Here is a 26,853-nt window from a genome sequence, read left to right as displayed (position 1 = left end):
TTTAAAGTTAGTTAGGGTCAGGAGGTGGAGGCAATTTCAATTAGAATTTTCAAGTTGGGTGGGGGCGACACTGCATGATTATTTGGTAGGAATGGTGGGAAAGGATTTGGGGGAAAAGGCAGCAGATTGGCACTGGGTAACGATGCCCGTTGCAAGAGCAGGAGCAGTCACGACGGCCTTCCCCTCAGCCTCTGCGGCCCTTTTGGAGTCCTGCCTGCCTTAATGCGTGGAAAAAGTGAGGACTGCAGGTGCTGGAGATCAGAGCTGAAAATGTGTTGCTGGAAAAGCTCAGCAGGTCAGGCAGCATCCAAGGAGCAGGAGAATCGACGTTTCGGGCTAAGGCTGTTTGCGTTGATGATCTCACTCGCACAACAATCAATAGACAAGAGTGTTCCCTCCCAGTTGGGGAACACTTCAGTGGTCATTCGACCTCGGACCTTCGGATGACCATCCTCCAAGGCGGACTTCGGGACAGGCAGCAGTGAAAAGTGGCCAAGCAGAGACTGATAGCTAAGTTTCGTACCCATAGGGAGGGCCTCAACGGGGACCTTGAGTTCTTTTAGATTACTTATAGTGTGGAAGCAGGCCCTTTGGCCCAAAAGTCCACACTGACCCTCCGAAGAGCAACCCACCCTGACCCATTCCCCTACACTTACCCCTTTACCTAACACTACAGGCAATTTAGCATAGCCAATTCACCTAATCTGCACAGTTTTGGACTGTGGGAGTAAACCGGAGACCCGGAGGAAACCCACGCAGACACGGGGAGAATGTGCAAACTCCACAGACAGTGAATTGAACCTGTGTCTTTGGCACTGTGAGGCAGCAGTGCTAACCACTGTGCCAATGTGGCCGCTCACTACAGGTGACCACCATTGCACTATATACACACACTCTCACAGGCTTAGACACTTTACACTCACCTATACACTCCCTCTCACACTCAATCCCCCACCCCAGACACACATATTCGTTTGTGGGGTGAATTTGTACTTGCAGAGTTACATTGTACTTTGCTCAAAAACTGCAGAATCCATGTAAGACTCTGTTAACTCACATTTTAGATTAGAATCAGCCTAAACAGACAGGGAACACAGGGGGCTAACATCTTCAACATCTTATCTGGGCTGACACCAATTGTTCCAGTTAACCTGAGAAGGTAACTTTTAAAAAAGGTTTTGTGGTTTACATATGAAAGAAGTGAAACTAACATGGTCATTCTAACAGTTGAGAGACTTAACAAACAATCAAGGTATCTTTCAATGTATAATTTCAGTTGCATCAGACTGTAAACTTTTGCTATAAATTCTGTGTCTTACAATTGTGTCCCCCACAAGCACCTGATGAAGGAACAGCGCTCAGAAAGCTAATGCTTCCAATTAAACCTGTTGGACGACAACCTGGCGCTGTGCGATTTTTAACTTTGGGAGTCCCGCCTGCAGACAAAAAGGGCGCCGACTGCGCACGCGCGTTAAGGTCGTTGCCACTCGCTGGGTTGTTATTGCGGGGGAGGGGAGGGAGAGAGAGAGCGCTGCGCCTGCGCCTCTCCGTCGCTCGCGGCGGCCGTTGAGGCGCAGGCGCGCGTGCGCAGCCAGCGGTTTAACCCCCCCCCCGCCCCTTGCTCAACGCCGGAGTCGCCATGGTAACGGGCACGCCGGGTGTGGTGGGGATGGGACACAGATGCCACATTGAGCAAATTCCGCTTTTTCTTCAAAAAGAAGTCAAAAAAAAACACACACCCACCCAACTCTCGGTTACATGTATTCAGTGGCTTCTGGTGAATACAGTGAGAAGCTCCGGGGATCTGATTTTTTTAACGTGAGTGGCCAAATATTTTGAATTTACATTGAGTGTGAATCAAGCCCGTCCAGTGGGGCCAGCTGCTGGGGAAGGATGGGAGCTTTCTGATGTTTGCTCACACTTCTCACTTTAAAAAAAACAAAACCTAATAACCAGACGGAAACAAATCTGAAAATAGGATTTTATAGTTTCGTTGCAATCGCAAGTAAACTGGCTCAAACACCCACAACCTAGTGGCTGGAGAGGGTGATATTTAATTGCATTTTATTTATTTAGGTCTTGGTTTTTGGGTGCTGAAAGAACACCGATGTACCGTGTTCTTTTTTTTTGCAGCGGAGTGGAGTGTGATTGAAATAAGTCCCAACATTTGCAGCCGTGCTTTATTTATGAGCTGTGAAGCTCGGAACGAATGGCTTAACTGTGTTTCTCTGTAGATGCTGCCAGATCTGGTGAGCTTAGATCAGAGTGTTGCTGGAAGATCTGCTGATTTACTCCAGTATTTTGTTATATTGTTTTGTTTATATTTCAGATCTCTCAATCCGCACCATTTTGGTTCTATTGTTGTGCTCTAATGAGAATCTGGTGAATATTTGTGTGGCAGTAGTTGAATAAATGGTATTTTCTCACCGATGCAATAACATTAATTTTTTTAAGGTTAGGTTGTGATTCCACGTTGACGCTGGTCATTGAAGTGTCCAGTATGGGTGGGTAAGAACGAGCTTTAACAGTGAGTACCAGTCAGGCAACAGATTATTTAGCCGTGGATAGTTGCCTGCAAAGGAACATTGGTTTAAACTATCAATACAACGCATCTGATTTTTTTTTTACTCTCCCTTTTAACTAAGAATTCTGTTACTTTTTCATGGTTTCACTGCTGCTCTGGCGGAAACTAAACTAGCATAGGCTGAGCATTGAATTTCGTCTATTGAATTTAACTGCATGGGTTCAATAACGGAATTTTTAATACTTGAAAAAAAATTCCAATATCTTTTTCCTTGTCCCAATCAATTGTGAGGACAGCTTATTGGTGAAATGCATTTTCAGAGTGAATGACTTATTTAAATGGTGGTTTATGTATTTAAAATTTTAAAATGAGTTAGCGATTTTTGAGAAGATTTGTGGCTCAGGTTGATAATACATATGTAAGTTAGCTCGCTGAGCTGGAAGGTTTCTGAAACGTCTGAAAACAAATCTTGCAGCTCATCGAGCTAACTTACATAATTAAATAGTGAGTGTTAGGAGCTCTTAAGACTGATGAGCATACTTCCCCTTTACACAGCCTTGCAATGACTAGCTGCTTTATACATTTTTTTTAAGTTTCAGGAAATGGCAATTCTGTCTTTTATTATACGACAATTCTGCCTTTTATATTATAATAAATCTGATTTCTCAAAGTATGGAATCACATGTTCCCAGATAAATAGAGTCATAGAGATATACAGCGTGGAAACAGACCCTTTAGTCCAACTTGTCCATCCCAACCAGATATCCTAACCTAATCTAGTCCTGTTTGTCAGCACTTGGACCATATCCTTCTAAACCCTTCCGATTCATATACACATCCAGATGCCTTTGTGTGCTGTAATTGTACCAGCCTCCACCGCTTCCTCTGGCAGTTCATTCCATATACGCACCACTCTCTGTGTGAAAATGTTGCCCCTTAGGTTACTTTTATATCTTTCCCCTCTCACCCTAAACCTATGCTTTCTAGTTTTGGACTCCCTCACCCTAGGGAAAAGTGCTTGTCTATTTATTCTATCCATGCCCCTCATAATTTTATAAACCTTTATAAGATCGCACCTCAGCCTCCGATACGTCAAGGAAAACTGCGCCAATCTATGCAGCATCTCCCTTTCGATCAAATCCTCCAACCCTGGCAACATCCTTGTAAATCTTTTCTGAACCCTTTCAAGTTTCACAACATCCTTGCAATAGGAAGACCAGAATTACACAATATTCCAAAAGTGGCCTAACCAATGTTCTGTACAGCCGCAGCATGACCTCCTAACTCCTATACTCAATGCTCTGACCAATAAAGGAAAGCATACCAATACCTTATCCTATATACCTGCGACTCCACTTTCAAGGAACAATGAACCTGCACTCCAAGGTCTCTTTGTTCGGCAACACTCCCCAGGACCTTACCATTAAGTGTATAAGTCCCGCTCTGATTTGGTTTTCCAAAATGCAGTACCTCGCATTTATCTAAATTAAAGTCCATCTGCCACTCCTCAGTCCATTGGCCCATCTGATCAAGACTGGTGCATTGTTCTCTAGAGCTTTGAGCAAGATCCCACAGTTTACAGTGACATTAATACTTTGACAGGTTTCTGTCATCCTGCACAAATGTATATTAAAATTCTGATCCCGAGGAATGTTGAAAAGCATTAGTTAATTGTTGTAACTTCTATTAATTATACTGTTTACCTGGATAGAAAAGATGCCACTTGTGTTTATATAGTTCATGAGAAGATGAACTGTGGCAGGGGTGGAAACAGGCAATATTTTAAAGGTGAAAGGAGGCATTCTTTTTGATGGACAGAATGTGGGGCCAGACGCCTAGCTCAAGGTCAAATAGGATGCAAAGATTCCACATAGTTTGGTTCAATTTAATCAGGAGAAGGTGGAATTGGTCGCAAGAGAACAGCTGAAAGCAATGGCTTTTCCCTTACCATTATTAAATTGAAGAGAGTTGTGGCTCATTCAGGTCTGCATTTGACAGCATCAAAGCAACTAAGAGAAGTACTAATGGGATAAAGCTGGGTGTCATCAGCATGTGTGATCTGATGTCATCTCTTTGAATGTTGCTTCTTGAGGGGCAGCATGTAGATGAGAACAAGGAAATGCAAAATCAGCCAAGTATTGACTATTGGGAGGTCACATGACATTGTTACGAATTGACAAGAGATGCCATTTCAGGAGATTCTGTTGGTTGCAACTCATTAGCCAATCCCATTCAAATGGAGAGTAGAGGTTAAGCGTAGGAGATGGACAATAGTGTGATCAACTGTATTAAAATATGCATACACATCAGAAAGGAAGAAGAAATTTAATATTTCATGGTCATGGTCACAGTTAATCACATTTGTATCTCTTGATTACGATTATCTCAAAAAGCTGTCTGGAGGGATTTCAATGTGAAGTTGTGGGAGAGGCACAGGTTTGAGGCTGCAAGAAAAGTTCAAGCAATGAGAACAGGGATAGGCTGCAAGCACAGAAGGATGAATGGTGAACTATTTGGGGAGGGGATATAACTGCAGATTTGAAAAGGTGGGACTGTATCTTTGGGGAGGAAACTCTTTTCAATGTCACCTTGAACGGCAACTAAGAAAAAAAGGGTTACCTCAGACTACAAAAGGATCTGGACCAGATGGGCCAATGGACTGAGAAGTGGCAGATGGAGTTTAATTCAGATAAATGCGAGGTGCTGCATTTTGGGAAAGCAAATCTTAGCAGGACTTATACACTTAATGGTAAGGTCCTAGGGAGCGTTGCTGAACAAATAAACCTTGGAGTGCAGATTCATAGCACCTTGAAAGTGGAGTCGCAGGTAGGATAGTGAAGAAGTATGACAGTTGATCATACCATTGTCTACCTCCTACGCTTAACCTCTACACTCCATTTGAATGGGATTGGCTAATGAGTTGCAACCAACAGAATCTCTTTGATATGCTTTTCTTTATTGGTCAGAGTACTGAGTACAGGAGTTGGGAGGTCATGTTGCGGCTGTACAGGACATTGGTTAGGCCACTGTTGGAATATTGCATGCAGTTCTGGTCTCCTTCCTATTGGTAAGTTGTTGTGAAACTTGAAAGGGTTCAGAAAAGATTTACAAGGATGTTGCCAGGGTTGGAGGATCTGAGTTACAGGGAGAGGCTGAACAGGCTGGGGCTGTTTTCTCTGGAGCATCGGAGGCTGAGGGGTGACCTTATAGAGGTTTACAAAATTATGAGGGGCATGGCTAGGATAAATAGACAAAGTATTTTCCCTGGGGTTGGGGAGTCCAGAACTAGAGGGCATAGGTTTAGGGTGAGAGGGGAAAGATATAAAAGAGACCTAAGGGGCAACGTTTTCACGCAGAGGGTGGTATGTGTATGGAATGAGCTGCCAGAGGATGTGGTGGAGGCTGGTACAATTGCAACATTTAAGAGGCATTTGGATGGGGATATGAATAGGAAAGGTTTGGAGGGATATGGGCCGGTTGCTGGCAGGTGGGACTAGATTGGGTTGGGATATATGGTCGGCATGGATGGGTTGGACTGATGGGCCTGTTTCCATGCTGTACATCTCTATGACTCTAAAAAGTTGGTTCTAAAAATCTTCAAGTTTTTACCTTTTATGTTTTAAGTTTTGAATATCTTTTTTCACCTTTTAGTATTGAAAGTAAACTGTGCGTCTATTTCAAACTTCTGCAGATCTGACCTGCAACATCAAGGATTCTTGAATTATGAGCATGCCTGAAAAATTCTCTGTAAGTATTTGAAGAGCTATATTGGTGTTCTTAGATTAAAGTATGCAGTGAAGATGTTAAGTATTGACTATTTGTATTCAGTGTTAAACTTGTCCCTATATGACAGGTACTGGAATTCAGATAATCTGTTTCATTGGATAACAGGCTGCAGCAATTTCAGGCAGTTCTTTTGGGAGCTACTGCCTTAGTCCTGGAGAGGCTTGAAATGATTGGTAGTGTATAATTGCAATTTTTTCCCATCTGTCGTTTCTCGCAAATTTCATTTAACCTTCCAGTTACTATCATAACAGCACTCTGCCTTTGGTTACTATGTTAATTGTTGTTATTTAATTAAGTTCTATTTGTTTATTTTGATTTTAAAGAATTAATAATTCCAATTTTACACACTTGCATCTTTCAAAAATCATCATGAGTTTATAAAATCCTTTGAATATTTTGAAAACCTAAAGTAAATTAGTAGTGTCTGATTTTAAAATGTATTGAAAAAAATCATTTCTTATATAACATAGTGGGAAATTTTAATTTTCCTAATATAGACTGGGACTGCCAAAGTGTTAAGGGCTTAGATGGGGTGGAATTTGTTAAGTATTTTCAGGCAAGTTTCCTCAAGCAGTACATAGAGGGTCGTACTCGGAAGGGGCAAACCTCGACCTACTGTTCGGAAATAGGGCAGGACAGGTGACTGAAATGACAGTGGGGGAGTACTTTGGGACCAGTGACCATAGTTCTATTGACTTTAAAATAGTTATGGAGAGGTAAAAAGCTGGTCCACAGATTCAAGTTCTAAATTGGGGCAAGGTGAATTTTGATGGAATTAGGAGCTTGTAGGGGTTGATTGGAGTAGTTTTATTTGCAGGCAAAGGGACATCTGGCAAGTGGGAGGCCTTTAAAAGTGATATAGTGAGAGTTCAAGTTTTATATGTTCCTGTGAGGATGAAGGGCAAGATTGGCAGGAATAGGGAACCCTATATGACAAGAGATTTTGAGGTTTTGACCAGAAAAAGGAAGGAGGTGTGGCTCAGGTACAGGCAGATGGGATCAAAGGAATTCATGGAGGTATATAGGGGATATAGGAGTTTACTGAAGAAGGAAATCAGGAGGGCGAAAAGGGGGCACAAGCTAGGCTTGGCTGAGAAGATTAGGGTGAATCCAAATAAGTTCTTTAAGTATATTAAAGGTAAAAGAATAATTAGAGGGGGAATAGGACCCCTCAACGATCTAAGTGAACATGTACGTGTAGAACTGCACAAGATGGTGAGGTCCTCAATGAATATTTCTCCTCTGTTTTACCGTGGAGGATGACATGAAGTCTTGGGAACTTGGGGAAGTTAGTGGTCATATCACAATAGAGAAGATGTTGGATGTATTTGAATGTATGAAGTTGGATAAATCTCCTTGCCCTCACCAGATATAGCTAAGAACAGTGCAAGAGGCTGAGAGAAGAAATTGTGGGGGCCTGGCTGATATTTTTGCATCATTGTTAGCTGCGGGTGAGGTGCTGGAGGACTGAATGGTAATGAATGTTGTGCCTTTATTCAAGAAGTGCTGCAAAGAAAAACCTGAGAACTATAGACCAGTAAGCCTAACATCTGTGGTGGGTAAATTACTTGATAAGATTCTGAGAGATAAGATATAAATGCATTTCGAAAGATACGGTTTGATTGGGAGCAGTCAGCACAGCTTTGTGCATGGGAGATCGTGCCTCGCAAATTTGTTAGATTACATGGAATCCAGGGGGAGCTGGCAAATCGAATAGACAATTGGCTTGATGGTAGGAAGCAGAAGGTAGAAGTGGAAGGATGCTTGTTGGAGTGGAAGCCTGTGACTAGTGGAGTGCCTCAGGGATCGATGCTGTGCCCATTATTATTTGTTATCTATATCAATTATTTGGATGAGAATATACAAGGCATGGTTAATAAGTTTGGAGATAGTGAGGACTGCAGATGCTGGAGAATCAGAATCAAAAAAGTGTGGCGCTAGAAAAGCACAACAGGTCAAGCAGCATCCGAGGGGCAGCAGTGTCGACGTTTCAGCCTAAGGCCTTCATCAGGAATGCATGATGAAGGGCTTATGTATCGAAGTTGGGAAGTTATGTTGCAGTTGTACAGGATGTTAGTGAAACCGCACTTGGAGTATTGTGTTCAGTTTTAGTCATCTTGCTATATGAAGGATTTTATTAAACTGGAAAGGGTTTACAAGGATGAAGGGCATCTGCCTGAAAAGTCGACTGTCCTGCTCCCCTCATGCTGTCTGACCTGTTGTGCTTTTCCAATGCCACACTTTTCGACAACAATTAGTAAGTTTGCAGATGATGCTAAAATAGGCAGTGAGGAAGGTTATCAGAAATTGCAGCAGGAACTTGATCAGCTGGGGAAGGGGGCTTAGAGGCGGCAAGTGGAGTTCACTATAGATAAGTCTGAGGTCTTGCATTTTGGAAAGTCAAATCAAGGTAGAAGTTTCGTGGTGAATGGTAGGGCCTTAAGAAGTGGAGTGAAACAGCGGGATGTTGGAGTTCTGGTGCACTGTTCTCTGAAAGTGGAGTCACAGGTAGACAGAACAGTGAAGAAGGCTTTTGGCACACTGGCCTTCATCAGTAAGGGCACTGAGAATCGAAGTTGGCAAGTTATGTTGCAGTTGGACAGGATGTTGGTGAGACTGCACTTGGAGTTTTGTGTTCAATTTTGGTCAACTTGCTATAGGAAGGATGTTATTAAACTGGAAAGAAGAAATTTACAAGGATGTTGCCAGGACTCAATGGTCTGAGTTATAGGGAGAGGTTGGACAAGCTAGGAGTTTTTACTTTAGAGTGTAGGAGACTGAGGGGGGGGGGGGGGGGGATCTTACAGAAGTGTATAAGATCATGGGGTGAATGCACTCAGTCTTTTTTCCTAGGGTGGGGTAATTGAGGATTAGAGGGCGTCAGTTTAAGGTTAGACGGGAAACAATAAAAGGGAACCTGAGGGGCATTTTTTTTTATACAGGTTGGTATGCATATGGAATGAGCTGCCAGCAGAAGTGGTTGAGGCAGGTACATTAATAACATTTAAAATGCATTTGGACATATACATGGATAGGAAAGAATTAGAAGGATATGGGCCAAGAGCAGGGAAATGGCGTTAGCGTAGGTGGACATTTTGGTTGACATAAACCAGTTTGGGTTGAAGGATCTGTCCCCAGGCTGTGAGACTCTATGACTCTGTCATTGGTAATGACCTGAAAATGTGTTGCTGGAAAAGCGCAGCAGGTCAGGCAGCATACAAGGAACAGGCGAATCAACGTTTCGGGCATTAGCCCTTCTTCAGGATTCCTGAAACATCAATTCTCCTGTTCCTTGGATGCTGCCTGACCTGCTGTGTTTTTCCAGCAACACATTTTCAGCTCTGATCTCCAGCATCTGCAGTCCTCACTTTCTCCATTGGTAATGACCTGTCAGTGACCGATGCAAAAACATGTATCATTTTCAAAGATGCTGTTTAATTAAATGGATAAGTATGGAGATTATAAACTTTAATTTGTTTAATTTTTGTAAAATGTCATTACTTTTCCCCTATACCTGAGTCACAGGGAAGATGAGATAGCCACCTATCTTTGAATGATTTGGGGATGCCGATGTTGGACTGGGGTGTACAAAGTTACAAATCACACAGCACCAGGTTATAGTTCAACAGGTTTAAGTGGAAGCACTAGCTTTCGGAGCACTGCTCCTTCATCAGGTGGTTGTGGAGTGCACAGTTGTAAGACACTGAATATATAGTAAAAGTTTACAGTGTGATGTAACTGAAATTATACATTGAAAATACCTTGATTGTTTGTTAAGTCTCTCATCTGTTAGAATGACCATGATAGTTTCAATTCTTTCATATGTAAATCACAAAACGCTTTTTAAAAGTTACATTCTAAGATTAACTGTAACAATTAGTGTTAACGCAGATAAGATGTTGAGATGTTGAATTAGCCCCCTGTGTTCCCTCTTTGTGCCGTAATGTTTTGATTGATTCTAATCTAAAAAGTGAGTTAAATGAGTCTTACATGGATTCATGCAGTTTTAGAGCAAAGTACTATGTAACTCTGCAAGTACAAATTTACCCACAAACGTATATGTGTGTGTGCATGTGTGTGTGTGTCTGGGGTGGGGGTTTGTTAGTGTCTGTGAGAGAGTGTATATGTGTGTGTGTGAGTGTAAAGTGGTCTGTGAGAGGGTGCATGTGTGAGTGTGGGAGTGTGTATGTGTCTGGGGTGGGGGGGGTTGTGAGTGTCTGTGACAGAGAATGTATTTGTGTGTGAGTGTAAAGTGTCTAATTCTGTGAGAGGATGCACGTGTGAGTGTGTGAGTGTGTGTGTCTGTAGTTTTGTGTGTGTGTGTGTGTCTGGGGTGGGGGGTTGTGAGTGTGTGAGAGACAGTGTATATGTTTGTGTGAGTGTAAAGTGTCTAAGTCTGTGAGAGGATGTATGTGTGAGTGTGGGAGTGTGAGTGTCCAAGATTTTAACCCAACAACAGTGAGGCAATTAGTTCCAAGCCAGGATGGTCCATAGCTTGGAGGGGAACTTACAGGTTCCAATACATCTACTGTCCTTATCCTTCTAGGTGGTAGAGGCCATAGGTTTGGAAGGTGTTATCAAAGAAGCTTTGAGAGTTTACTGCAGATGGCACACACTGCTGTAACTGTGCAATGGTGGTGGAGGGAGTGAATGTAGATGTGTGTCAATCAAGTGTGCTGCTTCATTACAGATGGTGTGAAGCTTTTTGGATGTTGTTGAAACTGTATTCCATTCAGGTAAATGAAGAATACTCTATCACACTCCGAACCTGTGCTTTCTTTATGATGGACAGGCACTAAGGAGGTGAGTTACATGCTGTAGAATTCCTATCCTCTGACCTGTTCTTGTAGCCATAGTATTTATATGGCTACTCTAGTTCAATTTCTCTGGTGTTAAAAGTTCTCAAGCGAAAAATCTGAGAGTATAAAAGATATTGGCTAAATACAGGGAAATTGTATCAGGATGAGGGGTATGGTGCTCACTTAAATAATTTTGGCAACTTTGACATACCTATAATAACTCAGGAAGCCTGACTGGAAAGGAACATTGTTTATTGTTGAACACTAAATAGAGGTTTATATAGGCTACTCCCAGCCCAGGGCAGACAGTTCTGCCAACCCATTCATGGGTCTGCTTTTTTTTTCCTTTATCTTATTTTTCTAATCACCCTGTTTAGAAATGTTATTGCAAACTCTGGAAGGAGTGGGACTTGAATTTGAGATCTTAGTTTGCAGGATTGGAAGGGACCATGAGTTGCTTTTTCAGAAGAGAGATTGACAATGGAAGATTTGTAGGTAAGAGGGGACAGTACCTGAGAAGAGTAAACTGCAGATAATATCAACTACCATAGAAACCAGGAAGTTGAGTGGCCATCGGTATAATGGGAATGGAGTAAGGGAAAACAGGAAATGCTTTACAAAAAAGGGGCTCTGTATTAAGGTAGCAGATTGCATCAGCTCGAATCAAAAGCACTGAAAATGAACTATATGCAGATGATTTTATCAGGGTTACTGTGCACTTATGTTTTGCATTTATAATAAACTAAAATTAATTTTGAACTGTTTTCAAGAAGAGGAAACAAATATTCCTAAAATATGAATATCAATAATTTGAATGTCAACATATCTTAAATTGTTTATGCTTTTGTATAATTTGTGCCTTAGTATTGGAAGTTCGTAGTACAGTCTGTCTGGATATTGAAAAACATGCATGATACTGTGGCTTATGTATCAGATGAAGCACTTGAGTTCAACACAACAATTAAAATAATGATGAATCTGATGATATGGAGTTATGGATTGTTTCATGTTCCAACTGCTAATATCATACACATTATACATTAAACTGTAACTGTTCATTTGCAACTGAGGAAGTCAGGAAATAGACAGTCATTCGTTTCCATGGTACCAGATTGTGAAAGCATTTCTATTGGGATGAGATGCGTTATAGCTCAATTCACTCATGCAACAGGAAGAGAAATGGCCATCCAAATAATGTAGTTAGTCCATCCCTGATGAGGAAGGAAATTGTTACTTCTAATTCACAGTTTACTTGCCTGTTTCATCTCATATTTACAAAATGCACTGTCCTGAAAAAGTTCCCCAAAGAAAAGTAAAAGGAAGAACTGGTATTGTCTTGAGTAATTATTGCCTGAATAACTGCCCTCACTTCCCCTTCCTCTTTCAATATAGAGTGTAACAGTTTAATTTGGCAGCGTAAGACTAAATCATCTATTTTCTAAGAAACGCAAGTGTTGCTTGCAATGTGTTGATATGTTCCCCATCTCTGATTTCCCTTAAGAAAGTGGTGATAGGCTGCTGATTTGAATCATTTTGTGTAGGTACACCCATAGTATTGATAGGGATGGAGTTTTAGCTCTTTAACCCAATGACATTGAAGGGACAAGAGTATAAGAATATGTCAGGATAGTGTGCATCCTGGAGGAGTTATTGTAGGCAGTGATGTTACCATGCATCTGCTACCTTTGTCCTTCTAGATGGGATAAGTCACAAATTTGGATAGTGTTATTGCTGTTACTGTTTGTTATCTCTATTAGTGGTTTGGATGAGAACGTACAAGTATTGATTAGTAAGTTTGCTGATGATGCTAAAATAGGCGGTATCATGGACAGTGAGGAAGGTTATCAGAAATTGCAGCAGGGCCTTGATCACTGGGTGAAGTGGGCTGAGATATGGCAAGTGGAGTTTAATATAGATAATTCTGAGGTCTTGCATTTTGGAAAGTCAAATCAAGGTAGGAGTTTCATGGTGAATGATAGGGCCTTGAGTGTAGTGGAACAGAGGGATCTTGGAGTTCAGCTTCACAGTTCTCTGAAAGTGGAGTCATAGGTAGGCAGGGCAGTGAAGAAGGCATTTGGCACACTGGCCTTCATCAGTCAGGGCATTGAGTAGAGACGTTGGGTAGTTATATTGCAGTTATACATGACATTGGTGAGACTGCACTTGGAATATTGTATTTAGTTGTGGTCACCTTTGTTATAGGAAGAATGTTATTAACTGGAAAGAATGCAGAAAAAACTTACAAGGATGTTGCCTGGATTCAGTGGTCCCAGTTAAAGAGAGAGGTTGGACAAGCGGGGACATTTTTCTTTAGAGCATAAGAGACTGAGGGCTAACCTTATAGAGGTATATGAGATCATGAGAGGCATGGATAGGGTCAATGCACACAGTTTCTTTCCCAGGATTGGGGAATCGAGGACTAGAGGGCTTCAGTTTAAGGTTAGAGGGGAAAGAATAAAAGGGAACCCGAGGTGCAACTTTTTTACACAGAGGGTTGGACGCATATGGAATGAGTTACCAGCGGAAGTGGTTGAGGTGAGTACATTAATAGCATTTAAAAGGCATTCAGACACATAGATGGATAGGAAAGGATTAGAAGAATATGCGCCAAGTGTAGGGAAATGGAGTTAGGTTAGATGGACATTTTTCATCAGCTTGGACCAGTTTGGGCCAAACCGCCTGTCTCCGTGCTAAAGGACTCTGACTCTATTTAATGAGCCTTGGTTAGTGGCTGCAGTGCATCTTGTACCTTTTAAACATAGGTCTTGGAGGGAGATAGGTGGTGGAGGGATTGAATATTTTCATCCAGGCAAGAGAAGATTATTCCGTCATACTTACAACCTGTACATTGTAGATGGATTTGGGAAGTAAGGAATTGGATTGCTTATGGCAAAATTCTCAGTTGCTGTAACCACAATATTTAATGTATGGGCTAATTAAGTATTGTGACAAAGGAGAATTTAACAGAGATGGTGGTACAATGGTAATGTCTCTGGATTGGTAATCTAGAGGCCCAGGCTGATGTTCTGGGAACTTGTTCAAATTCCATGAAGGATTTATGTTCCACCAAGCACTTGGTGGAATTTGAGTACAATTAATAAATCAGGGAGGAATTGAAACCTAGTCTCAGAAATGTGAATTATTGTTGATTGTTGTAAAAAGTCATCTGGTTTACTAATGCCCTTGAGGGAAGAAATCTACCTGCCTTACGTGGCCTGGCCTACATGTGACTCCAGACCTACAGCAGTGTGGTTGACTTGGTTGTAAGTTTGCTTGCTGAGCTGGTAGATTTGTTCTCAGACTTTTCATCACCATGCTAGGTAACATCATCAATGAGCCTCCAATGAACCGCTGGTGTTCTGTCCCGCTTGCTATTTATCTGTCTTAGTCTGTTGTGATGGGTGATATAACTTCCAGTTCTTTTTCTGAGAGGTTTGTAAATGGGGTCCAGATGTGATGGGTGATATAACTTCCAGTTCTTTTTCTGAGAGGTTTGTAAATGGGGTCCAGATTGATATGTTTGTTAATGGAGTTCCGGTTTGAATGCCAAGCCTGTAGGAATTCCCAAGCATGTTTTTGTTTAGCCTGTACCAGGATGGATGTATTGTCCCAGTCGAACTGGTGTGTATGGATATTAGTGTTGGTTGGTCATGTCTTTTGGTGGCTAGTTGGTATCCATGTATTCTGGTGGCTAGTTCCCTGCCTGTCTGTCCAATGTAATGTTTGTAGACAGGCAGGAGGCTGGAAGAACACAGCAAGCCAGGCAGCATCAGGAGATGCAGAAGTTGACGATTTGGTTGTAATCCTTCTTCAGGACTGGGGGTTAAACCCGAAATGTCGACTTCTGCATTGCCTGATGCTACCTGGCTTGCAGTGTTCTTCAAGCCTCCTGCCTGTCTACTTTGGATTCCAACATCTACAGTTTTTTTTTGTCTCTAACTAATATAATGTTTGTTGCAGTCCTTGCAGGGAATTTTGTATATGACATTCGGTCTGCAGGTTGTTGGTATGGGGTCCTTTAAATTCATCAGGAGCTGTTTCAGTAGGTTTGTGAGTGACCACGATGTTGAGGGGCTGGAGTAATCTGAGATGTCTTTTAATGTGTGGCAAAGTGGATAGAGTTTCTGGGCATGTTGTGTCGTCTTTTTCAGGTCTGTTGTGTAGGTATCGGCGGACTGCCCTTATCAGGTACCCGTTATTTCTGTATTTGTCGTACACGTGTTTTTCCTCGGCTTCTCTTAGTTCCTGGGTGATGCAGTATGTTGTGACTCATTAACCAAAATGGGTTAAGGATATTCATGGAGTGAATAACAGAATTAACATTTCAGGTTGATGATCTTTTATCAGAATCCAGAAAGCTTATTTCACTTTTTCAAATCCGATACCTCATGTTGTTATCCAGCATAAAGTGCAATTTGCAAACGGTATGGCCATGATCCTCTTTCTGTTCATCCCACTTAATCTCTCACCTGAACCCTCTCCTCAGTCTATGCTTTCAGCTACCCTTGGTCCTTGGCCATCTATTGCAGCCTCATGCGAGGGTGAGATACATTAGTTCTCTGAAGAAGCACAGTCACTTGACTTGGCAATCATAGACATCAACTCTGATATTGTCAAAGAGCATACCTTGTGGGTAGTATAGAGTCAGGATCAATATTTAGAAAGTCATTGCTGGAATGTGTGGGCTTCAGGCCAATCCAGAAGGAAAAGCCAGCTCCTTGGAGATGAAGGCACAGGTTGTTTGTACTGCAGAGAGCTCAAATGGGAACTTTGGGGCAATTATTGGAGAATGCATATAAGCATGCATACATAGCTGCATGGCATATTGGCAGGTCTTGCAGACTGCCTGTTAGCAGAATTGAGGAGTGTTGAAGTGCTCTGCATGATCTTGGCATTAGGCACATTCAAAAACTGGAGCTCATGCATAACAATATGAAAATGGTGATCAGTTCCATGACAGCCATGGCAGACCTAGTTGTGGTGGTTTTGCTTTGGTTTCCAGGGCATTGATGAGGGAGGTCAACTACTGTCTCAGAGTTGCATAGAGACTTTGCTTGTACGATAGATGAAAACATGGATGAAATTATGGATTAGATCTCTACTTGCTGATGTGCAGGCTCTGACTACTGCCATCATGACTATAGATCAGTGTTCCAATGAGGCATGCTGGCATATAGAGCAGCTCAGGAATTGGTCTTGCAATGGATTACTATAATGTCTTAGGCATCACATCAAGAAACTGCTCGGTGTACAAAACTGCTGTCTTTCTTCAGCATGGCAGCATTTATGCTCACATCATTGCCATTCGATCACTGACCTTGTCATTGCCTCTCAGCCAGCAGGTCACCACCCGTTCATTAAATGTGGTAGTCTGAAGCTGGACCCTGAAAGCCAAGAGCTTCTCGTGGTCATAATGCAAGGCCTTTGCAGTCTCCTATACTGAAAGTTAGCAGCTGTCTAGGAACCATGCTGCAGCCACTTGGGGTAACATTCCATAGCAACACAGGAGTAAGCAATGAAACTGCAAAATGTGGTGCACAGGGTGAATAATTCAGTTTTGTATGTCTTATTGGATGTGTTCTGTGATAAAGTTGTTCAAGTTATACTTTTTTCATCGGTTGCCTTTTTTTCTTGATTCTGGCTGAAGGTGCCATAAGGGAACATCAAGGATGCATTTGAATGAAGAGGAATTGTGGAACAGCAGTATTGATGGTTCAAGGTCTGATAGGGAAAGGAGACTCAGTAGCCCTTTGCAGACAACTTATCCAGAGAAAGCTTTCTCCTCATTCTCTGTTCATTCCTACTCTTGCTGAGGTAGCTTCCAAATGCCTGATGGCAAGGGCTGTGCCCTCATATTAGTGAGATGGTATGGGGCACAGCAGGCCATCATGAATTTCGATATCTACCTTGCTGGAATACTCCGGTCCTGACCTGAGCACTCTAGGCAATGCAACCTAAGCTTGAGGATGCAGATAGTCTACTTAATGATGTTTCCAGTGGTCACTTATTCATGATGAAGGGCTTATGCCCAGAACATCGACTCTCTTGCTTCTTATATGCTGCCTGACCTGCTGTGCTTTTCCAGCGCCACACTTTTCAACTCTCATTATAGGTGTATTGTCTTCACATGTTTTTGGTAGCGCAGGACAGTTTATGAACCATATGAAAATAGAGGGCATCCCTTGTCTTCAAATAATAGTCTCTGATTCAATATGATGGCTCAAAGATGGCTATAATGGCTGACTGCCTCAGGATGAAGGTGTCATGGCTGTAGTTAGGATATTGGATATTCACCAATATAATGGTGTGGCATAGTTGTGTATCAACTGCATGTTGAGAGTGGTGGCCCTTGTGGAGCCTGTATCTCTCATTTAGATGGAGACTGTAGAGCAATATGACTGCAGTCAATGGGTTCCTGCAGCAATGATAGTCTTGATATCTTAGCAAAATCATAAACCTGTTCTATCTGTCTCTGTTTGACAAAATTGATGATAAAACACCCTATCCAGGCATCCTGTCATCCCTTGATGCAATAGTGGACTGTCAACTGGGAAATGTTCATTGCTTGTATTTTATAAATATTGATACTGTTTCTGATATTTATGTAGAGACTAATGTATACAAAGTCTAACTTACTGTGATTTATTTTTGATCTATTTTGTGATTGTTTATATGTATTTGTATAAATTTTATTTTGTGCTCATTAATGTGTATGCAGTCAGTTCACATGCATATTTCTCCTAGCTATAATTCAAGCATACAGTGTCATTGTGCTTAAGGGGAATTCTACTCAGACTAAATGGCATTTAATCCTAAATGGAGTAAATGGGGATGGCACTAATTGGTGTCTGTCAGTAATTCTTTGTTCTTAGACTGTAATCGGTGAATGTAAGATGGCATAAAACCTAGATCATTTTGGGGAGAATTTCTCGAGCAGCGCTGTTTATGTATATTGGGGAAAGAGTATTGCTATAGTCATTGTATTCATTTTGATGTCACTGAGGAAGGATTTCACATAAAGTTTCTACTTCAATGCCTATTCTGACCAGTATTAACTATCTTTCATTCTATAAAAATGTAATTTAGTTGCTTTCTGTGAAAAATTCATTTCTGAATTTTATAAGTTTAATTTTAAAAGTTTTAGTTTTAAATCTTCCACGTAATTAGCAATTCTGTTAAGCTTGCTTTTTGGTAGGTATCCAAATTTTATATTCTTTGGTTCAATACTGTAGAATGTTTCAACATTTAAGGACAAACATGGCCTATTTGTGGCAATTCTGTAAATGAGAATATATTTTAAAAGATTGACTTACTGATTTTTATTCAATGCAATGCAATTTCAGAAAACTAAGGGCAGAATCAACATTGTTTCATTTTGTTAAATACCCGAGTCGGCCTTTGGTTCCTAATTACTGTTTAAACACATTTACGCTCTCAGCTTTAGTTTAGTTCCTTAAAGAATTGTATTTTTCCCTACAGACAAAAAGAATGAAATCTTCCAGAAAGAGCTTCCAATAGCAAAGTAAAACTAAATTATATAAAAAAATTTAAATTTCAGAAAGATGTAAGGCTAATTTATTAATCATAGTCAGCCAGGTTCAAGATATGGATGCCTTTAGTAATTTCAGTGCACTACCCTGTGGTCGCAAATTATCAGTTATCTTTCCACTTTTCATTGCCATATTGTTGCTCTTACTGGCAAGTACATCTGTATGTATATTGGGGAAAGAAAGGATTGAGCTTAGCTGGAAGGTGATTTAGTGCTCCCGCATTAAGAATACCAATTCGGTTATAGCTCATAGAGCTGTATCTGAATCAACACCTTTAGAAAAAGGGAAAAAATGTGAAACAAAAAATCCTCCTTTAAAATGTCATACCTATAGCTCTAACCTAGGTATTTCTTAGCTTTTTGGTTAAAAGCTGTGTCTTTTCTGGTTTCTCTCTTTATTTCCTGAAAAAGAAGATTATTGTAAGTATTTTCAAATGCTATCAGTTTGATTTTTATGTGCATCTCTGGTTGAATTGCCACATTTTTCCGAATTTGATTTACCTTTTCTAGTTGCTGACAACCTCTTTGCTACAGAGAAGTGCTAGAATTTGGAACAAATGGTCAATTGTTACATTGGATATTGTTTGATTTCTGGATTACATCTTACTGCTGTTCCTGTGATGAGGGGATTATTCGATGAGGAAAGATTGGTCAGGTTTGGCCTATATCTATTGTAGTTTTGAAGAATGAGGGCAAACTTATTAAACATGATATCCTGAGGGGACTCTGCTAGACAAATGTTGTGCCTTGTGTGGTAGGTTAGAACTAGGAAATAAAGATTGTTTAAAGAGAAGGTGTCTCCCATTTAATACAGAGGTAAGATTTCTTTCCACTGAGGATTGAGAGTCTGTGAAATTCACTTTTCCAGAGAATCTTGCAGACAGGATCGTTGGATATTTTTAAGGCAAAAGTAGATAGATTCTTGACTAACGAGAGTCAAACGATACCATGTGTAGGCAGAAATGTGGAGTTGAGGGCTCAATCAGATCAGCTATGATGTTATTGAATGACAGCACAAGACCTTGGGGCTACAGTTGTTCCTGATACTTCAGGGTACATTCTCCATTTCTATTTCTCCTAGATATATAAGGGACAGCAACACTTTGTCCACTTACAGCTCCAAAAGGTGCATATGACCATCTATAACCTACACCTACTTGATGTGTTTAGTTAATCTGAGGCTGGTTTAATATATAACTAATACCTTATGATTCATAAACATACCTTCAATGAGCCTTCTTATTTTGACATCTGAATGTTTGTTTTTAAACTGTATGCTGGAAAACTTCTAAGGATTTTGAATATTGTCTTACTTTAGACCATAGACTACTAGTCTTCCAGTGAGCTTCAGCACACTTGCACCCTGCTATGGAGAGTTTATTGATGGCCAGCTTAACATTTAGGCTTTTGCTTTTTAACTAGCCAGGAAAAACAATATTGAGCTTTAATGGTTAATATCTCTTGGTTTCCCATGTTTAACCAAATAAAAACAAAATCAATAATTTTCTGACTGGAGCTGCCTTTCAAACGGATACTCTTTGGTGTATTGTCGAATATCAGTTAAAACTTGATAAGAACCTCGTGTCCTCTGGTCAAAATTGTCTACATGTTGCAATCATTCGAGTTGAGTGATGCCTTGAGTAATGAAATGAATTGATGATATTCACTCTTAGTTTGATGAAGATTAACAAGGTACTTATGAGCTGTTATTGTCCCAAAATTCCTACTCCAATAGGAGTCAGAATCTTAATGAAGTGATGAAAAAGGAAGGAAATGAATTGGGCATCTTTCATTTCCTCCATTTTGTGTCAAATCAGCCAGATATTTGTTATTTTGGTATCAACATCGTAGAATTATGGTGTGATACAATTCACAAATTGAAAAAATAGTTTTTTCTATTGAATTGGAAACCTTTATAGTTATGCATGGCACAGGCTATTCGTTTGGATACCTGGATGTAGAAATTACTCCACGTATTCCATCGTTAAAATATTTTCAAATCTGCCAACAACACACAGGAAAATAAATTCAAGTATGTGTGAGTTTATGTTTGGTGTCAGTAAGCAGCATCTAAGTTTAAGTAAAAATCAAACAACACCAGATTATAGTCCAAAAGGTTTAATTGGAAGCACACTAGCTTTCGGAGTGACGTTCCTTCATCAGGTGATGAGCGTCGCTCCGAAAGCTAGTGTGCTTCCAATTAAACCTGTTGGACTATAACCTGGTGTTGTGTGATTTTTAACTTTGTACACCCCAGTCCAACACTGGCATCTCCGAATTATGTTTAAGTAGTTTGTGATCTTAAAGAGGCCAATTTTGACCTTAGCTCCACTCCAAAATGTAAATAACATGGCTTTTAACTTTATCCATCAAGCAAGATAGACATTTCAGTAATAAGAGCTTGCTGAATTTGAAGTGTAAGGCTGAATAAAGGAGATCTGTGCAAATCGGTGCAATATTATCATTTGTCAGTCATGCTGCACTCTTTGCTCATTGCTTAAATATTGAGCTCAAATAGTCAACAGCTTCCTACGCTAAACATTCTTTACCTGGCAAATGATTCTGACCAGTTATATGTAAAAGTTTTATTATATATTAAACTACCAACCATTAAATTCTGTACTTGAAAAAATGATTGTGTTCTCATCTGAAAGCTGTACCTTTACCATTCTGTCCAAAAAAGAGTAACAGTAGGAGCTTCTCAATATTTTTTTAGATTAGATTAGATTACTTACAGTGTGGAAACAGGCCCTTCGGCCCAACAATTCCACACCGCCCCGCCGAAGCGCAACCCACTCATACCCTTACATCTACCCCTTACCTAACACTACGGGCAATTTAACATGGCCAATTCACCTGACCTGCACATCTTTGGACTGTGGGAGGAAACCGGGGCACCCGGAGGAAACCCACACAGACACGGGGAGAATGTGCAAACTCCACACAGTCAGTCGCCCGAGGCAGGAATTGAACCCAGGTCTCTGGCGCTGTGAGGCAGCAGTGCTAACCAATGTGCCACCGTGCTGCCCAAAAGCTAGGAGAATATAGAGCAATCATGAAATCCAATAAAAAATTCAGAGGAAACTCTTTTGCCTTGAGAGTGGTGAGCACCTGGAATTGGCTACTATGAGGAGGTTAATACTGTTGATTAATTAAATGAGAAATTGGATAAGCACGTAATGGAAATGTGAATAAAGAGTTATGCTGGTAGAGTTAGATGAGGAAGAACAGGACACTTTAATGGAGTATAAATATCGATTGGGACTGTTAGGGTGCACAGCCTATTATTGTACTATTGTAATGTGTAATTCTTTGGACAGTCAGCATTTATACTGCATGTCCATTTCCTTGTATTGACCTTTCTGCACTCTAGTATCAAGCATCTGAACAATTCTCATTTCTAAATGTCTGGTCTTTCATTTTCGTAAATCTCTCTTGCCAACCTCTAGGTTTACTGAAGCTATCTGAATGTTATTCTAATCGGTAGACTTTGCATCTTTCTGTGGCCACACAGTACATTCACCAACAAAGAATCTAATCATCAATTTTGATGCCTTCATTACCATATGCAAATGTGATATTCAAAATTGATCACTAAAATTAGTTCTTTGTCACTCACCTGATATGTTACTTCATCACTTGATTAGTGCATAAAGTTGTAGTCCTGGTTTGATTAGCAAGGAGGATTAAAGTATCATTTTCATTTTTATTAGGATATATCTATTAATTAGTACCATTGTGCATGGATAAGTATTTAGCTGCATACAAAACAAATGGTCCACTTTACATAGAATTTTAATAGTATTAATGAAATGCCCTAAGAGTAGAATTATGAAGATAAATTCAGCAATCCTTCTTGACCAAAAATATTCCTTTACTGGTTCATCTGTTTTATGGCAATATTGATTTGAGGAAAGGAATGTCAGCCAGGATATTAGAGAACTGCATACTCATTTTTGAACAGTGCTGTTAATGTTCAGCTGAACACACAAATGGATCCACAGCTTAACTTGTCCAAAGATTGACATATTGAACACTGCAACATTAGAATAATTGAGAATGTTACTCCCAAGTAAATAAGTGGGACTCAGATTCACAATCCTCTGACCTAAAAGTGAGGATGCTATTATTCAAAGGCCAGTTTTTTATATTACAAATAATCTCGTAATCAATTTTTATTAGAATGCTTAAATAATTGCAGAGACTGTTACATGTTTGTGCACCATCTACTAGCTGTAGCCAGACAAGTCTATGTCAGTCCCCTGAACTGAGGAGATTCTAAATCCTCTATTTATTTTGGTCAGCCAGGGCTTCCTGATTGGCCCAGGTTAACATCCTCAATCAAGAATCTCGCAGTCAACAAGGTTCACCTGGTTACAACCATTACAAATGCTGTATAGGTACAGCAGTACAAGGCTTCCTACATGCTGTTTCTACATGCTGGGATCACATATTGTAAATTGGTTTTATCTCCAGCTGTCATTTTATTGGTCATGGAGGTATTGAGCTCTCTGTTGTTATACAGAACTCGGAATGTTATTATAACATTGCCGGGAAAGTTTCTCACTGACCAACATTGAGAAGCAAACTATGTTTTTGAATTTGAATCACTGCACATTTGCTGTTCTTATTCTGGTGTTATTGAATCTAGAAGCTGTACTTCAAAGGGTGGTGGAGTTGGGACTCAGATGGCGAGGAATTCAAAATTGTAATCCCACAAACCATCTTGGTTCCTGACTTCTTTGCAATAGTTTTGAGTTTTCAAAGGTCAGGTCGGAAAGAGGGTGCACGAAATTCAACTTCCAGCAATTAATGAATCCTGAGGAACTTGACAAGGAACTTGTTCATTCAGAATTACAATTTAATTTTGTTTGATCCCTGTCTTGCACGTGGTAGTGTAAAGCTGTTGGATTTGTTGTGAACCCAGGTAAATCTGTTTTACAAAAAACATCATGTGCTGGAAAAGCTCAGCCAGTCTGGCAATATTTGTGGAGAGAAAGCAGAGTTAATGTTTTGGGTCCAGTGACCCTTCAGAATGGCTTTCTTTTTCTGTTTGTTTTGATTCAAATCTGTTAGGTTGACTAGCACATCACAACTGGCACAAGTACTGCTCATAATCCTGTTATCCATATCCACTCTCTGCCATTTCCACCTCTAGGAGTTGCCTGATTTAATTGACTAAGCATTCGCAGCCAGAACGTGACCACATCCTGAATTTTGTTCTGGTAAGTGGGCAGCTTACATTTCTTGGAGATGTTCAGCAAAACTATTTGGGTGCTGAACGAGCTTCCTGATCAAATAGGACATTTGTATTTAAATATTGTTGTGGTTCTGTTCGCCGAGCTGGGAATTTGTGTTGCAGATGTTTCGTCCCCTGTCTAGGTGACATCCTCAGTGCTTGGGAGCCTCCTGTGAAGCGCTTCTGTGATGTTTCCTCCGGCATTTATAGTGATTTGTATCTGCTGCTTCTGGTTGTCAGTTCCAGCTGTCCGCTGCAGTGGCTGGTATATTGGATGCAGGTCGAAGTGGTTATTGATTGAATCTGTGAATGAATGCCAAGCCTCTAGGAATTCCCTGGCTGTTCTCTGTTTGGCTTGTCCTATAATAGTAGTGTTGTCCCAGTCGAATTCATGTTGCTTGTCATCTGAGTGTGTGGCTACTAAGGATAGCTGGTAGTGTCGTTTTGTGGCTAGTTGGTATTCATGGATGCAGATCGTTAACTGTCTTCCTGTTTGTCCTATGTAGTGTTTTGTGCAGTCCTTGCATGGGATTTTGTACACTGCATTGGTTTTGCTCGGGTCCTTCGTCCTGGTGAGTTGTTGTCCGAGAGTGGCTGTTGGTTTGTGTGCTGTTATGGGTCCTAGTGGTCTCAGTAGTCTGGCTGTTGGTTCGGAAATGCTCTTGATGTATGGTAGTGTGGCACATTGTATAGGTGTTCTTCTTCCTCTTTTTGCAGTTCTGGTGTACTGCAGTGTGTTGTGGCCCTTTTGAATAGTGTTTTGATGCAGCTTCTTTTGTGTGTGTTGGGGTGGCTGCTTTCGTAGTTCAGGACTTGGTCTGTGTGTGTGGCTTTCCTTATACCTTTGTGGTGAATTCTCCGCTAGGTGTTCTCACGTCTAGGAATGGGAGTTAGTTGTCCTTTTCTTCCTCTCTAGTGAATCGGATTCCTGTGAGTGTGGCGTTGATGATCCGGTGTGTGTTCTCTATTTCTGTGTTTTGAATGATTACAAAGGTGTCATCCACATATCTGACCCAGAGTTTGGGTTGAATTTAGGACTACCTAAAGTGCATAAACCAGACATCCCACTCAGACCCATAATATCACTACCAGGGACACTGTCACACAAACTGGCTAAAGAACTACAGCAGAAACTGAAACACCTGATCAGCGGATCCAGACACTCTATACAATCAACACATCATCAGAAATATACACATAGACAAGGAAGAAACCATGGTCTCATTTGATGTAACGGCACTGTTTACCTCTATCGACAAAACCCTAGCCAGAGAAACAATAGCCAACCTGCTGGACATACAGAACAGACAACAGGACGTTGAACCTATCAACAAAGATGGCATACTCAAACGACTGGACCTGTGCCTCACAACACACTTCACATTCAACAACCAAATATATGAACAAATCAACGGCACACCCATGGGCTCACCCATCTCTGGACTCATAGCAGAATCGGTAATGCAAAGATTAGAACAAACAGTCTTACTGCAAATTCAATCCAAACTCTAGGTCAGATATGTGGATGACACCTTTGTAATCATTCAAAACACAGAAATAGAGAACACACACTGGATCATCAACGCCACACTCACAGGAATCCGATTCACTAGAGAGGAAGAAAAGGACAACCAACTCCCATTCCTAGACGTGATGGTACAGAGAACACCTAACGGAGAATTCACCACAAAGGTATACAGGAAAGCCACACACACAGACCAAGTCCTGAACTACGAAAGCAACCACCCCAACACACACACAAAAGAAGTTGCATCAAGACACTATTCAAAAGGGCAACAACACACTGCAGTACACCAGAACTGCAAAAAGAGGAAGAAGAACACCTATACAATGTATTCGCCAAAAACGATACCCGCGCAATTTCATCAACAGGTGCCTAAGGGAAAGACAACGGAACGAGGACATGCCGCAACCCAAAGGACTAGCCACACTACCATACATCAAGAGCATTTCCGAACCGATAGCCAGACTACTGCGACCACTAGGACTCATAACAGCACACAAACCAACAGCCACTCTCAGATAACAACTCACCAGGATGAAGGACCCAATACCCAGCATGAGCAAAACCAATGTAGTGTACAAAATCCCATGCAAGGACTGCACAAAACACTACATAGGACAAACAGGAAGACAGCTAACGATCCGCATCCATGAACACCAACTAGCCACAAAATGACACGATCAGTTATCCTTAGTAGCCACACACTCAGATGACAAGCAACATGAATTCGACTGGGACAACACTACTATTATAGGACAAGCCAAACAGAGAACAGCCAGGGAATTCCTGGAGGCATGGCATTCATTCACAGATTCAATCAATAAGCACATCAACCTGGACCCAATATACTGACCACTGCGGCGGACAGCTGGAACTGACATCCGGAAGCGGCAGATACAAATCACTATAAATGCCGGAGGAAACATCACAGAAGCGTTTCACAGGAGGCTCCCAAGCAATGAGGATGTCACCTAGACAGGGGACGAAATGTCTGCAACACCATTTCCCAGCTCGGCGAACAGAACCACAACAACGAGCACCCGAGCTACAAATCTTCTCACAATCTTTGAGTATTCAAATAATACCTTGTGAGAGTGATGCAGCTGAGTTCATCAACTCAGATTTTGCCTAATCACCTTTTTGAAAATCTGGTTCCAGCTGTCAGTATGAACAGAACTAATTTGGCACAATGAATTAGAGTTAGTCATTAAATTTCCTTGGAATCAGTTCCACATTACAGCAATTGTTATGTGAATTTTTGAAGCAAAGAAAGAGTGTCATAAAATAAAGATTTTGGGATTAGTTCTGACCTAGGGAATAGTATAAAATGGCTAATAGTCAATTGCTAGCCTTTGTTATGATTTTCCTAATTTGTTTTTTATTGGCTTCACTCTGTTGAAAAACAATTAATAACTCCAATAATGGTTAGCT

The 26,853-nt window shown here is 40.9% G+C and overlaps 1 protein-coding gene across 3 annotated transcripts in view; it reads left to right on the top strand.

The window, feature by feature from the left end:
- The first annotated feature begins 1,646 nt into the window (after positions 1–1,646).
- Positions 1,647–26,853, top strand: part of dixdc1b (DIX domain containing 1b) — a 128,984-nt gene continuing 103,777 nt past the window's right edge. For 2 of the 3 annotated variants that reach the window (XM_072593248.1, XM_072593250.1), the window contains exons 1-2: positions 1,647–1,818; positions 6,216–6,271. In XM_072593248.1, the coding sequence (XP_072449349.1) occupies positions 6,248–6,271 (24 nt within the window). In that variant the 5' untranslated portion in view covers positions 1,647–1,818; positions 6,216–6,247. Of the gene's footprint in view, positions 1,819–2,230; positions 2,250–6,215; positions 6,272–26,853 lie in introns of those variants that run through there. The other variant, XM_072593249.1, reaches the window with a different exon arrangement.

Source organism: Chiloscyllium punctatum, chromosome 23 (assembly GCF_047496795.1).
Source record: "Chiloscyllium punctatum isolate Juve2018m chromosome 23, sChiPun1.3, whole genome shotgun sequence".
Lineage (NCBI taxonomy): Eukaryota > Metazoa > Chordata > Chondrichthyes > Orectolobiformes > Hemiscylliidae > Chiloscyllium > Chiloscyllium punctatum.
The sequence above is the reverse complement of the archived record's forward strand: the minus strand, read 5'-3'. Positions and strand labels throughout refer to the sequence as shown.